This window comes from Microcaecilia unicolor, chromosome 5 (assembly GCF_901765095.1).
Source record: "Microcaecilia unicolor chromosome 5, aMicUni1.1, whole genome shotgun sequence".
Lineage (NCBI taxonomy): Eukaryota > Metazoa > Chordata > Amphibia > Gymnophiona > Siphonopidae > Microcaecilia > Microcaecilia unicolor.
Genome location: NC_044035.1, coordinates 54,790,144 through 54,806,446, shown reverse-complemented (window position 1 = coordinate 54,806,446; position 16,303 = coordinate 54,790,144). Strand labels below are relative to the sequence as shown.

The 16,303-nt window shown below is 47.4% G+C and overlaps 1 protein-coding gene across 5 annotated transcripts in view; it reads right to left on the bottom strand.

Annotated features, from left to right (window-relative positions):
- Positions 1-1,854: 1,854 nt before the first annotated feature.
- R3HCC1L (R3H domain and coiled-coil containing 1 like) overlaps positions 1,855-16,303 on the bottom strand; it is a 150,448-nt gene continuing 135,999 nt past the window's right edge. For all 5 annotated transcript variants that reach the window (XM_030202905.1, XM_030202907.1, XM_030202903.1 and 2 more), the window contains 2 exons: positions 6,534-6,674; positions 1,855-2,660 (listed from right to left, as the gene is read on the bottom strand). In XM_030202905.1, the coding sequence (XP_030058765.1) occupies positions 2,608-2,660; positions 6,534-6,674 (194 nt within the window). In that variant the 3' untranslated portion in view covers positions 1,855-2,607. The remainder of the gene's footprint in view (positions 2,661-6,533; positions 6,675-16,303) is intronic.

Sequence of the window (16,303 nt, the reverse complement as noted above, 5' to 3'; positions counted from 1 at the left end):
CCAGGGTCCTAGATTCTCTGCCTGGGGGCGCCGAGGCATAGTACTCTTGGCCCTTTTAAGAGCGGAGTCCACCACCATGGAATTGTGAGGTAGCTGAGACTTCATCAACCCAGGTTCCCCATGGATCCGATATTGGGATTCAGTTCTCTTTGGGATCACGGGGTTAGACAGAGGGAACGACCAGTTTCGCATAAGGACTTCCTTGAGTACATTATGCAAAGGAGCCGTTGCAGCCTCTCTAGGTGGAGAAGGATAATCCAGGACCTCGAGCATCTCAGCCCTGGGCTCATCTTCAACCTCCATAGGGAAGGGAATAGCCACAGCCCTTTCCCAGAAAAATGTGGTAAAGTATAGACTCTCCGGTGGAGACAGTCTCCTTTCTGGTGGAGGGGAATGTTCAGAAGGAATCCCAAGAGACTCGTCAGAAGAAAAGTACCTGGGATACTCCTCTTCCTCCCATAAGCACTCATCTTCAGTATCGGACAAGACATCTCTTAAAACAGTCCGAAACTGAGGCTGTCTTGACGCCGAGGAACGACGTCCTCCATGGCGATGCCGAGAAGTTGACGCCCACCTGGACTCTGGTGAAGCTTCCTCCACCAACATCGGAGACTCGACCTCGGTGGCAGCCGACATCGATGTCGCAGGCGGCACCAAGGTCGGGGACCTCACCACAGGCGAACGGCCAGAGACTGCTGTAGCCGAAGGTACAGAAGGCGCGAGCACCCCCGAAACCGACGCAGCCTGGCACAATAACCCTTCCAGAAACTCTGGAAGCACGGCCCTCGTACGCTCGTCGAGAGCCGCCGTCGGACAAGGCTGCAGGGTCGGAAAAGGAGCCGGTGGCAGAATCTGTCGAGGCTCGGGAGCAGGTACCGGGCTGCTAGACCGACGCATCAGCACCTCCTCAATAGAGGGGGAGTGATCCTCTCGGCACTGACGCTTCTCGGGTGCCGAATCCCTCGATGTCCCGGAGCTCCTGGCACCGTGTGTCGAAGGAGAACGATGACGGTGCTTCTTCGCCTTCGCTCGACGCCTGTCATCGAGACTCCTCGGTACCGATGAGGAAGACGTGGAATCCTCACGTCTACTTGGGGCTGGGTCCGACAAAGGTTGGGGTCCCGGGGGGCCTGAATAACAGGAGGCCTCGAGGCAGGTGGAGACCCACTCGATGTCTCACTGCTCCCAGTACGAGTTGGTCATTCTGCAGCTATTACCTTAGCTCCCGATGTCAATGCTGCCGACCTCGGTACCGATGTCGAAGGACCAGACTGAGCCTCAAAAAGCTTTTCTCGTTGGGCCTCTAGAGATGCTTGGGTCTGTTTCTTCATGCAAAGACACAGACTACAAGCGGCTGGGCTGTGGTCGGGCCCAAGGCACTGGATACACCAAGCATGGGTATTGGTACCCGAGATAGTCCGGTTGCACCGAGTACAACGTTTGAAGCCGCTGGGTGTCTTCGATGACATGGATGAAAAAACCGGCTTCGGCGAAATCAAAAGACGCGATTGTGCCTGAAGGGCACGAAGAAAAAAGGGCACGAAAAGAAGGGAGCAAGCCAGCTGCGTCAAAAAATAAAGGAAATTTAAAAAGGGGCAAAAAAGTAAAGAAAAACTACGGGAGTTTTTTTTTTCTTTTTAAAACTGTAAATTCTAATAAACAAGAAAGAAAAAAAAAAAAAAAAGACAACCAGAAAACTCTTTTCCGGGCCTGAGAGGAGTGGTGAAAACTCGACCGCACCTCACAGCGGAGAAAAAATAACTGAGCAGGAACACTCACGTGACGGGAAGACGGCCGTGCATGCGCGGTGCGCGCTAGAAGACTCTGGAAATGTTTTAAAATATTTTGCTGGCAAAATCGCCGGTTTCCCGAGCTGACGCGGACGTCGACCCACATGTGAGAACAAGCAGCCTGCTTGTCCTTTGAGAAAACCCATATCAAACACCTAATACAATTTAGTAGATAAGCCCCTAAATGTATATGCCAGAGCAGCATTTACAGTTGACCCAAGCTCTCACTTTGGCTAAGTACTGCAGAACTATTACTTTTACAACACAATTTATTTTGTTATTTCTTCTGCCTCTCTGCAGAAACCTGTGCACCAAAAAAAAGGAGTTAGGAAAAATAGGTTCCAAAGATTATTTCGTTTGGTATCATTAAAAATGCAGTCTCTGATCTTTTAAAACAAAATCAAACAGAGGCACATCTCTGTTTATGCAGTTAAAAAATGGAAAAAAAAAGTTAAAAGTCTTTGGAAGCAACCCTGCATCAATTATCATTTTATTAAAATAAAACTGCCAACTCACCAACTACAATTTTTAAAATCTTCTTAACTCACCACTTTAAAACCTCAAACCCTAAACAATTTTTTTTTTGGTGGGGGGCAGTAGAAGAAAAGGATGAGGGAAAAATGCTAGGCACATTTATTGTTCACTGTAAGTGAGGGGTGGTGCTCTTCCTCCATTTCCTCAGTTTTAATTATCTGCATAAGTGATAAGAGTTGGCTCCTCCAAATCCACAGTCAGGGTTGCAGAGCTGTCCAGCAAGGTCATAAATTCCTATGCAACTTTCTGTTCTTGCTGCTGAATTCAAAAGGCTGTTGTCATGTCACCTTCCTTCCCAGGCATCTTCACGCTGTTTGGCTTCCATGCGTCTTTTTTCTAGAAGGAATTGAAATATATCCTGTTATCACTGCATAGGTTTCTATACGGAAAATGACGCAACAACGAAATTGTACTTTTAACTCCTGTCACTACAGTAAACAGGATTATACCATTACAAAGGTTAACAAAGGTGTGTACGTTTATGCAATATTAAATACAATTTACCAGAGTTTAGCATACAGATCTTTAAACCCTTCTCTTATATGCTACAAGTAACTATGCTTCTTGTTTTATGAGCGCCACCTAGTGACAAATAAAATGAACAGCTGGCTAATACCACTGCTTCAGTATTACTATCAATTAGTGTAACCAGCAGCAAATATATAGTATAGAGCTTCCTAAACTGGGGGTAGTGACCCCAAATGGATTCAGGAAACCCACATTTGGGTCACAATCTGAGCAGACCAGCTACAGAGATATCAGCCTGGACCTCTAGGGTCTGCAACCACTTTCTATTCAAGGCCCAATTTAAAAGCTTTCCTTTTCCCTTTTTAGGTTCTGCATGGAATGGGTCCTGGATATTTGGCGTCCAAAGTAACTGTAAATGTTCCTTCTCATTCAGTTACACATCCCTTCTTCTAAAGATCACTACTTAGGGCCTGTTATCCAGCCGCACTAGCGGCTCCCGGTGCAGTAATGCCGACAAAGCCCCATTCACTTTGAATGGGCTCAGTCGGCATTGCCACACAGGAAGTGCTAGCGCGGCTTGATAAGAGGCCCTTAATTTGTGCCTATGTGAATTTTCTCATTCTGTTCTTTTTTTATGGAATCCACTGTCAAGGGATCTTGAGCTTGAAGATGACTATCTACGATTCAGACATTGCTTGAAAACAATATACTTTTTAAAGCTGACTTTTTGATAGATTTATGTGTTTCAGTACATAAGTATTGCCATACTGGGAAAGACCAAAGGTCCATCAAGCCCAGCATCCTGTTTCCAACAGTGGCCAATCCAGATCCCAAAAAAGTATAAAACATTTTATACTGCATATCCCCAGAAATAGTGGATTTTCCCTTAGTCCATTTAATAATGGTCTATGGACTTTTCCTTTAGGAAGCTATCCAAACCTTTTTAAAACTCCACTAAACTGCCTTTACCACATTCTCTGGCAACAAATTCCAGAGTTTAATTACACGCTGAGGGAAGAAAAATTTTCTCAGATTCGTTTTAAATTTACTACATTGTAGCTTCATCGCATGCCCCCTAGTCCTAGTATTTTTGGAAAGCGTAAACAGATGCTTCACATCTACCCGTTCAACTCCAATCATTATTTTATAGACCTCTATCATAGCTCCCCTCAGCCACCTTTTCTCCAAGCTGAAGAGCCCTAGCCCCTTTAGCTTTTCCTCATTGGCAAGTCGTCCCATCCCCTTTATCATTTTCGTCGCCCTTCTCTGCACCTTTTCTAATTCCACTATATCTTTTTTGAGATGCGGTGACCAGAATTGAACACAATATTCAAGCTAATATGAAATCCGATCATATTATCATCACTGTTATCAAGCGGCTCCAGCACCATTACCTCCCTAATCAGATCATGCACTCCACTAAGGACTAGGTCTAGAATTTTTCCTTCTCTCGTCGGTTCCTGTACCAGCTGCTCCATAAAGCTGTCTTTGATTTCAAGGAATTTTACCTCTCTAGCGTGCCCCGATGTTACATTTATAGGTTGCTGCTAATGTTATTATTTGACATTTATTATAATTTTATTTTAGAGTTTATTAATAGAATAGCCATTTACTTTACTGTATTTTGGATTTTATATGAACTGTGTTGAACATTGTCTCGCGTTCCAGTTTGGCGATTCATAAATTTAGAGCCTGCCAAAAATTTAATAAATCTAAAGAATTACTGTATATTATAGCAAAAACATCTAAAAGTCTGAGAGGCCAGGAATCATCTCAGTCTTCTGCTATCGGTTATTTTTTCACCTTCAGTACACACAGCAGACCTACCAAATTTCACCCCAAAGATAGATAATTTACAGCTTTAGTTGGCTCAGTGAGTCTATTTCATTTAGAAAATGTTTCACACCGCAAACAATATTAATCTCAAAAGACTTATACTATGGAACAATACTAAACATTAACTCTTGATATTTATTTTGTATTTATTGACTGTAAAATCACCCTCTTTAAGTTTATTGTTTAGAGTCTTAATGGGAAGCTACTGGGCTTAATTTCCAAAGAGAAAAACGTCCAAAAAGTGGCATAAATCTGCATTTGGACGTTTTTCTCACAAATACGTCCAAATTGGTATTTTCAAAACCAATTTTTAGACGTTTTTCTATGAAGTCCACCAGAAGTGCATTCAAATCACAAGGGGGCGTGTTAGGGGCGTGTTAAGGGTGGGCTTTGGGCATTCCTAACACTTAAGACGTTTTCCAGCCATAATAGAACAGAACAAAACCATCCAAGACTAACACTAAGATGTTTTTGAGCTAGACCTGTTTTATAATGAATACGGCACAAAAAGGTGCCCTAAATGACCAGATGACCACTGAAGGGAATTAGGGGTGACTTCCCCTTACTCCCTCAGTGGTCACTAACTCCCTCCCACCCCCAAAAAATGTGATTAAAAACATTACTTGCCAACCTCAGATGTCATACTCAGGTCCATTGGAACAGCATGCAGGTCCCTGGAATAGTCTAGTGGTGGGTGCAGTACACTGCAGACAGGTGGACCCAGGCCCATACCTTTCCCTACCTGTTACACTTGTGGAGGAAACTGTGAGCCCTCCAAAACTCACCAGAAACCCACTGTACCCACATATAGGTGCCCCCTTCACCCGTAAGGGCTATGGTAGTGGTGTTCATTTGGGGGGGGGGGGGGGGGGGTTGGGGGGCTCAGTAGACAAGATAAGGGAACAATGATGAGATGTGTATCGGGTGCATTTTATGAAGTCCACTGCAATGCTCCTAGGGTGCCCTACTGCTTTCCTGGGATGTCAGGGGGACCCAGTCTACTAAAAATGCTGGCTCCTCCTACATCTCGATGGCTTGATTTTGTGGGTTTTGCACTCGGGACGTTTTTTTGTTTGAAAATGGACCGAAAAACCAAACGTCCAAATCAGAAAACCTTGTATTTTTGAAAACAAAAGATAGACGTTTTTCTTTTTTGAAAATGACCTTCTTTCCTATTCAGATTTTGGACGTTCGGACTTAGGTGTCATATCGAAAATGCCCCTCCATGTGTAGCATATATTACCTTGTCATTCTGCCTATCTTCCCATCTCTCAAATTGCCACTTCATATACAGTTTTATCACCTCAGAAGCCTGTAGAGGCCAAGAGGAGAGTACCCCCTATTGAGACATCTTCAGCACTCTTTTGAGCAGGGACTGTCTCTCTTCGTGTTTGACTGTACAGCGCTGCGTAAGTCTGGTAGCGCTTTAGAAATGTTGAGTAGTAGTAGTAGTAGTTTATGCATTCACAACATATTAATATGCCAACATCCAGACTATATATTCTACTTTTCCCCTCTCCTAGTCTGGAACCAGACAGGTCACTCTACAGTACAAGATTCAGCAAACAGACGACAGGACTATTTTTCAAAAGTGAAGGAGAAAAGCTTTTAAAGTCCATGTCCATTTTATGTCTAGAAAAGTGGCAAATAAAGCTCTAGGTTGCAAGTGTGCTTCCTCTCTTTGATTTGGGTAACAGCCTTGTATAAAGATAGTTGAGGACATACACACATTAATTTCACCCATGGCATTTTATTGTCCGTTATTCTGGTAAAGGAAGTAACCAGAAATATATCCCCTGTTCCAACTTAGACTTTTCCCAGTTTGTCTACCAAACCCATACTGAAAAATTACTAACCAACATGAAGGGCTCTTGAAAAGGTCAGCTTAGGAGAAACACTTCTTACCTTTGGCTTCCTGCAGCTTTTTTCGTTCTGCCTCTCTCTCAGCTTTAGTCTGGTTACTTCGCACACCCAGCGCACCAATCACCAGCCTCCTTGCTAAAGCTGCAGATGTTTCTGGACGTTCTTTTGTTGGCTGAAGAAAATCTAAAAAAAAAAAAAAAAGTTCAGAACAGAGTTTGGTTCAATGTACCAGCATCTTATATTACAGAATAGTCCAAATTCTTATACTGGACTATTCTGTAAACTGCTTTGGGTTGAATTGGTTTAAGGAAAGAAGTATAAGAACAACCTAAAAAGATCATCTTTACTATTTCAACCAGGGCTGAAAAGATAGCATCACGCCCACCATGAGGCTACTGTTTCACTACTACTAGGCTCAATTCAAGAAGTTTGCGACCACTGTCTGGGACATTTCTGTACCTGTTCCTGCAGTCATCAATACATGCAGTGTATTAATGCACCCACCCTGAGGCAAACCATCTAAGGGGTGTGTAATACCCCTTACTGTGCCCCTTTGTGGGCCTCTGAATGGGCTCCTGAGAGGGCTATTTTAGAAATTTTTATCTTTGCTATTAGCGAGGTCAAATCCTTTTTATTTCCTAATGATGCATAGGTTATTTCTTTGCATTTTTCATATTTTAGGTTGAGTAAATCCTACTAATCCAGTTTTTTCTATTTCTGGACATGGCTCTGGTGTTGGGATCCTGAATGCTAATCTGTTATACGGTTCTGTCTAGGAATCTGGAGTAAAGTTCAGGAAAGGTTTGTGGAGTTTCTGCCTCTTCAATTACCTTTATTCACTTCTGTGGTATTAATGGAGTAAGTCAATTTGCATTTACAGGATAGCAGTGATTCTGATTTATATAGTTTAATACTATTCTAAATTCCCTGTGCTTATCAATATATTCGACTCACCCATTGCATTGAAAGGGCTACTGCCTGGTCTTCTTGGCTTCTACCCTTGATTCTACTTCTTGTACTTATTTTTTAGTCTGATGATACTTGGAAACCAGTTATATGGTTACATTTTCTGTCTGAATTTACGTTTTCCCTCAAGAATGTCTCGACTAGTTCCTATTCTCTTCCGTAATTTACAAGGAAGAGAATTATTGCTCACGACTTTTAGAATATTGTTTTATCTCTATTACCTTCAGCTTCTTCGAATCCACTTGATGTTCTTACCATGACTATGAATACTTTAGCACCGTTGGTTAGAAAAGAAATACCTTCTAATCACAATATAGGGTATGATACATACCTGTAGCAGGTGTTCTCCGAGGACAGCAGGCTGATTGTTCTCACGACTGGGTGACGTCCGCGGCAGCCCCCACCAACCGGAAAAAAGCTTCGCGGGACGGTCGGGACGCAGGGCACGCCCACCGCGCATGCGCGGCCGTCTTCCCGCCCGTGCGCGACCGCTCCCGCCAGTTGAATAACTAGCAAAAGATGAAACACACAACTCCAAAGGGGAGGAGGGAGGGTAGGTGAGAACAATCAGCCTGCTGTCCTCGGAGAACACCTGCTACAGGTATGTATCATACCCTTTCTCCGAGGACAAGCAGGCTGCTTGTTCTCACGACTGGGGTATCCCTAGCTCTCAGGCTCACTCAAAACAAGAACCCAGGTCAATGGAACCTCGCAACGGCGAGGAAACAACAGAAATTGACCTACGAAGAACAACTAACTGAGAGTGCAGCCTGACCAGAATAAATTCGGGTCCTGGAGGGTGGAGTTGGATTTACACCCCAAACAGATTCTGCAGCACCGACTGCCCGAACCGACTGTCGCGTCGGGTATCCTGCTGGAGGCAGTAATGTGATGTGAATGTGTGGACAGATGACCACGTCGCAGCCTTGCAAATCTCTTCAATAGTGGCTGACTTCAAGTGGGCCACTGACGCTGCCATGGCTCTAACACTATGAGCCGTGACATGACCCTCAAGAGTCAGCCCAGCCTGGGCGTAAGTGAAGGAAATGCAATCTGCTAGCCAATTAGAGATGGTGCGTTTCCCGACAGCGACCCCTAGCCTGTTAGGGTCGAAAGAAATAAACAATTGGGCGGACTGTCTGTTGGGCTGTGTCCGCTCCAAGTAGAAGGCCAATGCTCTCTTGCAGTCCAATGTGTGCAACTGACGTTCAGCAGGGCGGGTATGCGGCCTGGGGAAGAATGTTGGCAAGACAATTGACTGGTTAAGATGGAACTCCGACACCACCTTCGGCAGGAACTTTGGGTGGGTGCGGAGCACTACTCTGTTGTGATGAAATTTGGTATATGGAACATGAGCTACTAGGGCTTGAAGCTCACTGACCCTACGAGCTGAAGTAACTGCCACCAAGAAAATGACCTTCCAGGTCAAGTACTTCAGATGGCAGGTATTCAGTGGCTCAAAAGGAGGCTTCATCAGCTGGGTGAGGACGACGTTGAGATCCCATGACACTGTAGGAGGCTTGATAGGGGGCTTTGACAAGAGCAAGCCTCTCATGAATCGAACTACTAAAGGCTCTCCAGAGATGGCTTTACCTTCCACACGATAATGGTAAGCACTAATCGCACTAAGGTGATTCCTTACTGAGTTGGTCTTGAGGCCAGACTCTGATAAGTGCAGAAGGTATTCAAGCAGGTTCTGTGCAGGGCAAGAACGAGGTTCTAGGGCCTTGCTCTCACACCACACGACAAACCTCCTCCACTTGAAAAAGTAACTCTTCTTAGTGGAATCCTTCCTAGAGGCAAGTAAGACCCGGGAGACACCCTCAGACAGACCCAACGCAGTGAAGTCTACGCCCTCAACATCCAGGCCGTGAGAGCCAGAGACTGAAGGTTGGGGTGCAGCAACGCTCCGTCGTTCTGCGAAATGAGAGTCGGAAAACACTCCAATCTCCACGGTTCTTCGGAGGACAACTCCAGAAGAAGAGGGAACCAGATCTGACGGGGCCAAAAGGGCGCGATCAGAATCATGGTGCCGCGGTCTTGCTTGAGCTTCAGTAAGGTCTTCCCCACCAAAGGTATGGGAGGATAAGCATACAGGAGGCCGGTCCCCCAATGGAGGAGAAAGGCATCCGACGCTAGCCTGCCGTGTGCCTGAAGTCTGGAACAGAACAGAGGCAGCTTGTGGTTGGTCTGAGAGGCGAAAAGGTCCACCGAGGGGGTGCCCCACGCTCGGAAGATCTTGCGTACCACTCTGGCATGGAGCGACCACTCGTGCGGTTGCATGACTCTGCTCAGTCTGTCGGCCAGACTGTTGTTTACGCCTGCCAGGTACGTGGCTTGGAGGAGCATGCCGAACCGACACGCCCAACGCCACATCCCGACGGCCTCCTGGCACAGGGGGCGAGATCCGGTGCCCCCCTGCTTGTTGACGTAATACATTGCAACCTGATTGTCTGTCCGAATTTGGATAATTTGGCAGGACAGCCGATCTCTGAAAGCCTTCAGTGCGTTCCAGATCGCTCGGAGCTCCAGGAGGTTGATCTGCAGATCCTTTTCTTGGAGGGACCACAGACCCTGGGTGTGAAGCCCATCGACATGGGCTCCCCACCCCAGGCGAGATGCATCCGTCGTCAGCACTTTCGTGGGCTGCGGAATTTGGAATGGACGTCCCAGGGTCAAATTGGTCTGGATGGTCCACCAGAGCAGTGAAGTGCGGCAACTGGTGGAGAGGCGGATGACATCTTCTAGATTCCCGGTGGCTTGGAACCACTGGGAAGCTAGGGTCCATTGAGCAGATCTCATGTGAAGACGAGCCATGGGAGTCACATGAACTGTGGAGGCCATATGACCCAGAAGTCTCAACATCTGCCGAGCTGTGATCTGCTGAGACGCTCTGGTCTGCGAAGCCAGGGCCAAGAGATTGGTGGCCCTCGCTTCGGGAAGGTAGGCCTGAGCCGTCTGGGAATTCAGCAGCACTCCTATGAATTCCAGAGACTGAGTTGGCTGGAGATGGGACTTTGGGTAATTTATCACAAACCCCAGCAGCTCCAGAAGGTGAATAGTGCACTGCATGGACCGGAGGGCTCCTGCCTCCGAGGTGTTCTTGACCAGCCAATCGTCGAGATATGGGAACACGTGCACTCCCAGCTTGCGTAGGTAGGCCGCTACCACCACGAGGCACTTGGTAAACACTCGTGGGGCAGAGGCGAGCCCAAATGGCAGCACACAATACTGAAAGTGGCGTGCGCCCAGGCGGAATCTGAGATACTGTCTGTGAGCTGGCAGTATCGGTATGTGAGTATATGCGTCCTTTAAATCCAGGGAACATAGCCAATCGTTTTTCTGAATCATTGGCAGAAGGGTGCCCAAGGAAAGCATCCTGAACTTTTCTTTGACCAGGAATTTGTTCAGGCCTCTCAGGTCTAGGATGGGACGCATCCCCCCTGTTTTCTTTTCCACAAGGAAGTACCTGGAATAGAATCCCTGCCCTTCCTGCCCGGGTGGTACGGGCTCGACCGCATTGGCGCTGAGAAGGGCGGAGAGTTCCTCTGCAAGTACCTGCTTGTGATGGGAGCTGAAAGACTGAGCTCCCGGAGGACAATTTGGAGGCAGGGAGGCCAAATTCAGGGCGTATCCGCACCGCACTATTTGGAGAACCCACTGGTCGGAGGTTATGAGAGGCCACCTTTGGTGAAAAAATTTTAACCTCCCTCCGACCGGCAGATCGTCCGGTACGGACACTTGTAGGGCGGCTATGCCCGTGGATCCAGTCAAAAGCCCGTCCCCGGCTTTTGCTGTGGAGGCGCAGGGGGCTGCTTAGGCGCACGCTGTTGACGAGAACGAGCGCGCTGGGGCTGTCCCTGTGCCTGACGAGGCCTTCGGGCCGGCTGGTTGTACCTACGCTTCGCAAAAGAATAGGGTGCAGCCTGCCGGGCCCGGGAAAAACGTCCACCTGTGGAGGTGGATGCTGAAGGCGCCCGGTGGGAGAGCTTGTCGAGAGCGGTTTCCCGCTGATGCAGTTGGTCCACCATCTGCTCGACCTTCTCACCAAAAATGTTATCCCCCCGGCAAGGGGGCGTCGGCCAGTCTCTGCTGGGTACGGTTGTCCAGGTCAGAGGCACGCAGCCATGAGAGCCTGCGCATCACTATACCTTGGGCCGCAGCACGAGATGCCACGTCACAGGTGTCAAAAATACCCCTGGACAGGAACTTTCTGCACGCCTTCAGCTGCCTGACCACCTCCTGATAAGGCCTGGACTGCTCCGGCGGGAGCTTATCGACCAGGTCCGCCAGCTGTTGCACATTGGTCCGCATGTGGATGCTCATATAGAGCAGGTATGACTGGATGCGGGTCACGAGCATGGAGGATTGGTAGGCCTTCCTCCCAAATGAGTCCAGAGTGCGAGACTCCCGCCCCGGGGGCGCCGAGGCGGTATCCCTCGAACTCCGTGCCCTCTTGAGAGCAGAATCCACGACCGCTGAGTCATGGGGCAATTGGGGCCGCATGAGCTCTGGGTCAGAGTGGATCCTGTACTGGGACTCTGCTTTCTTGGGAATGGTGGGGTCAGTTAATGGTCGCACCCAGTTCCGAAGCAGCGTCTCTTTTAGGACATTGTGCAGCGGCACCGTGGAGGACTCTCTAGGTGGTGATGGATAGTCGAGGACCTCGAGCATCTCGGCCCTCGGCTCTTCCACAGAGACCACGGGGAAGGGAATGCTGATAGACATATCCCGCACAAAGGAGGCAAAAGAGAGACTCTCAGGAGGTGAGAGCTTCCTCTCCGGTGAAGGCGTGGGGTCCGAGGGAAGGCCCGTAGACTCCTCTGAGGAGAAATATCTAGGGTCCTCCTCTTCCCCCCACGAGTCCTCATCCTCGGTATCGGACATTAGCTCATGTAGCTGAGTCCTGAACCGGGCCCGGCTCGACGTCGAGGCACCGAGGTCTCGGTGTCGTCGAGCGGTGGACTCCCGCGCCGGCGGGGACGGAGCTCCCTCCATCGACGGGGACTCCACCTGCATGGCGGTCGAGACCGGCGCCGCAAGCGGCGGCGGTGTCGACGGCCCCGGCGCCGGGCTAGAGCTCGCCGGCGCCACAGTCATCGGCGCCGGGGGCCAATGCACCCGGCGGCACAGCCTGGCGCATCAGCCCTTCCAGGATCCCCGGAAGGATGGCTCTGAGGCACTCGTCCAGGCCCGCTGCCGGGAAAGGCGGTGGGGCCGGTAAGGGTGTCGGTGCCGGAAGCTGCTGGGGGCCAGGAGACGGCACCGAGGTGCCGGAACCCCGACGCGTCGGTACCTCCACAACCGACGGAGACCTCTCCTCTCGACGATGACGCTTCGGCGTCACCTCCTCTCCGACATCCGGATGCACCGAGGGTGACCGGTGACGGCGCTTCTTATCTTTCTTCCGATGCCCGTCACCGGCGCCGGAAGGCATGGAGGAGGAGGAGGTCGATCCCCCTCGGTCTCGAGGTACCGGGTCAGACAGGGTTCGGTCCCTTGGCCCACGAGCTGAGGGAGTGACCGGGGCCGATTGCCCACGCGGCCTCTCACCCCCACTCTCACCGGCGGACCGGCGGGCCGACGGGACCTGTTCTCCTGGGGTCGCTGCCATCGGTGCCGATGTCTCGGGCATCGATACCGGTACCGAAGGACCAGCCGTCGATACCGATGCCGTCGAGGTCGACGTCGAGGGGCCGGCGCAAGTTCCAAAAAGACGGTCCCGCAGAACTTGCCTCGCAACCTGAGTCCGTTTCCGGAGACCTAGACACAAAGAACACGACTTGAGATTGTGCTCCGGCCCGAGGCACTGGAGGCACCAAGCGTGGGTGTCGGTCTGCGAGATCGGCCGGCCGCAGCGACCACACTTTTTAAATCCACTCGGGACCTTCGAGGACATCGACGGAAAAATCGCGTCGGCGAAGTCAAAGTCGTCAATGGTGGCTGGAATCACACCACGAAAAAAGAAACGACCGAGCGACCACTAGGCCGCAACGTGGCGTCCCCGCTAGAAGCGAGGGAAAAGGGGAGCGCGTGCTCCACACGCGCAGGTTTTTTTTTTTTGTTTTGTTTTGAAACAAAAGGGAAACCGTACGGTAACCAGAAGCAAAGCGACGATCCGCGTAAACGCGATCGAGAAAATCCGGCGGCTGAAAACAGAGAGAGTGGCAAAAGCACAACTCTCTCCAGTCGCGGAAAAAAAGGAACTGGCGGGAGCGGTCGCGCACGGGCGGGAAGACGGCCGCGCATGCACGGTGGGCGTGCCCTGCGTCCCGACCGTCCCGCGAAGCTTTTTTCCGGTTGGTGGGGGCTGCCGCGGACGTCACCCAGTCGTGAGAACAAGCAGCCTGCTTGTCCTCGGAGAATAAATGATACACTAAGGAACTAGCACAACTTAAATCCAGGTGTCGCTGGCTTGAACACCACTGGAGCAGATCACAAGATTCTTCATTGAAATCTGCTTGGAAAAATGCTTTATAAAAACTTAAAAAACAGCAATCTGTGATGCTAAAAAGTCTTATTTCACTGCCTATATAGTTATCTTCGCCTTCTAAGCAACTTTTCAATATTTTTAACAATTTAAAATCTGTACCTAATAAATTTGATAATGATAGTTTTCCATCTGCTTCTGATTTGGCAACTTATTTTTCAGAAAATAGTGAAAATAAGGGGCCTTGTTCCACTAAAACTGGAGCTAGCAGTAGATTTGTCTAACTCGTTATCTCCATCTGATCTTCTTAGTATTCCTACTGATTGACTTTGACAGTCTATTTTTTTTTATGTGCAGAGTTAAAATAGAGACTTTATTACTCAGACTTTCCTCTTCATCTTGTTTACTGGATAGTTGTCCCTCTTATCTAATGAAGGATGCTCTACCTGTTATAATTGATTGGATCACATCATTGATAAATATATTCTTGAACTCAGGTCAATATTCATCAAAAATTGGAGGCATTATTCTTACTCCCATTCATAAGCATTCTTCTCTGGGCTCTAGTTTATCTTCTAATTTTAGACCAGTTGCCAGTATTCCCGTTTTTTCAAAGATTTCAGAAGCAATTGCAGAAGAGCAATTATCCAACTATTGAAATATTCATCGTTTTAGCTCATTACAATTCCGACCCTTTCATAGTACGGAGTCTGCTTTATTGGCACTTGTTTCTGATGCTCATTTACCATTGGCAAAAGGAAGAATTCTTACTTCAATTCAACCTTATGGTAGCCTTTGATACAGTGGATTTTGACATTCTCTTGTTTAAACTAAGCGCTATTGGAATTGCAGGAAATGTCTTCTCTTGGCTTAATCAGTTTCTTCGTAATAGAAGTTATATTGTTAAGATGAAAGATACTTTTTCAAGGATATGGACGTCACCTTGAGGGGTCCCCCAAGTTTCCCCACTCTCACCCATTTTATTTAACATTTATATGTCGGGTGCAGACTCTGGATGTTCTCCAATTGGGCTTAATTTTTACTCATAAGCAGACGCTATGCTCCTGTTGTTGCAAGCTAGTGAGCATTCAACTATAGTATTACTATATCTCAAACTAAAACATGCATTTTCATGGTTGAGTACTTTAGTTCTTCTCATGGGTTTAAACTAAATGTAGACAAAACTATGCTGCTTTAGCTCAAACATGATACCAGCCTGATTCCAGATTTATTAACTCTCTAGTCTGGGCTCTCTTTAAAGGCTGACTGAACCCTCCAAGGTTCTTGGGTTCATTTTAGACACCACACTCATTTGAACCACACATAAACCATATTGTTAAATCAGGTTTTTAAAAACTTTGTCAATTACATAATATCTGACACTATTTTGACAAAACAGACTTTACTACTTTAGCTCAGGCCTATGTCCGGTCTCATTTAAATTACTGTAACAGTCTTTATCTTTCTCTTTCAGTTAGACTATGAACTAGGCTTCAGCTTATTCAAAATACTCAAGCTAAACTTATATGGCAGCTGAGAAAATTTGATAGTGTTACTCCTGAGTTAATATCTCTTCATTGGCTTCTTGTATAAGTTCATGTTTCGTTTAAATTGGCCTGTATGCTTGTTAGGTTGTTTGATGGTTCTTCCCTAGATTACTTTTTAAAGTTGGTATCTTTTCCTTTAGATCGTGGACTCATTAGATCTAGAGATTCCTTTTGATTAATTCTTCCTTCTTTCTCAGAAATACGGTTTAGAGGACTTTAGCAGATTCAATTAACAAGCCGTGCATTTCTGGCTTTCATTACCTTTGGAGTTACGTGTTTCTCCATCCTATCTTACATTCCGTAAGGTTCTGAAAATGTATTCAAAAAATTCCCAACAAAAGATCTTAATTGGTAGAATTATTCACAGTTTACTTGTTCTGTATTAATCTATTGTTATCCGCTTTGAATCTTTATTTTATTGGGAGTTGGCAGGATACAAGAACCATATTGCATTACAGAGTTTGATAGCATGTATCTGGCACAGCACAAAAAACAGGCTTGTGGCACAGCACAAAAAACAGGCTTGTGTGACAGCTGAGATTTGAGTCTTAAAGCATAGATTTGGATCAACATAGCAACCCTGTATTTTCAGAGAAGAAACCAGAAAAATTGTATGAGCTAAAATGGTGGGAACCAAAGTTGGCTGAGAAGGCTTATTGCTGATTCATATTGCTTCATATAAGGATTTAACTTCAATTTGTCCTCATTATCAATGAGACAAAAATTTATCATAGTTAAATTAGAGTTGCAAGGTTCCATGCCCAGGAAAAGCTGGATGTCAATAGCAAAATAATAACCCAGTAGTTTATGGGATTGGATCAGAGTTGCTTAGGCTGAAAGCTGAGGAAAGCCTAAATAAATGCTGGGCA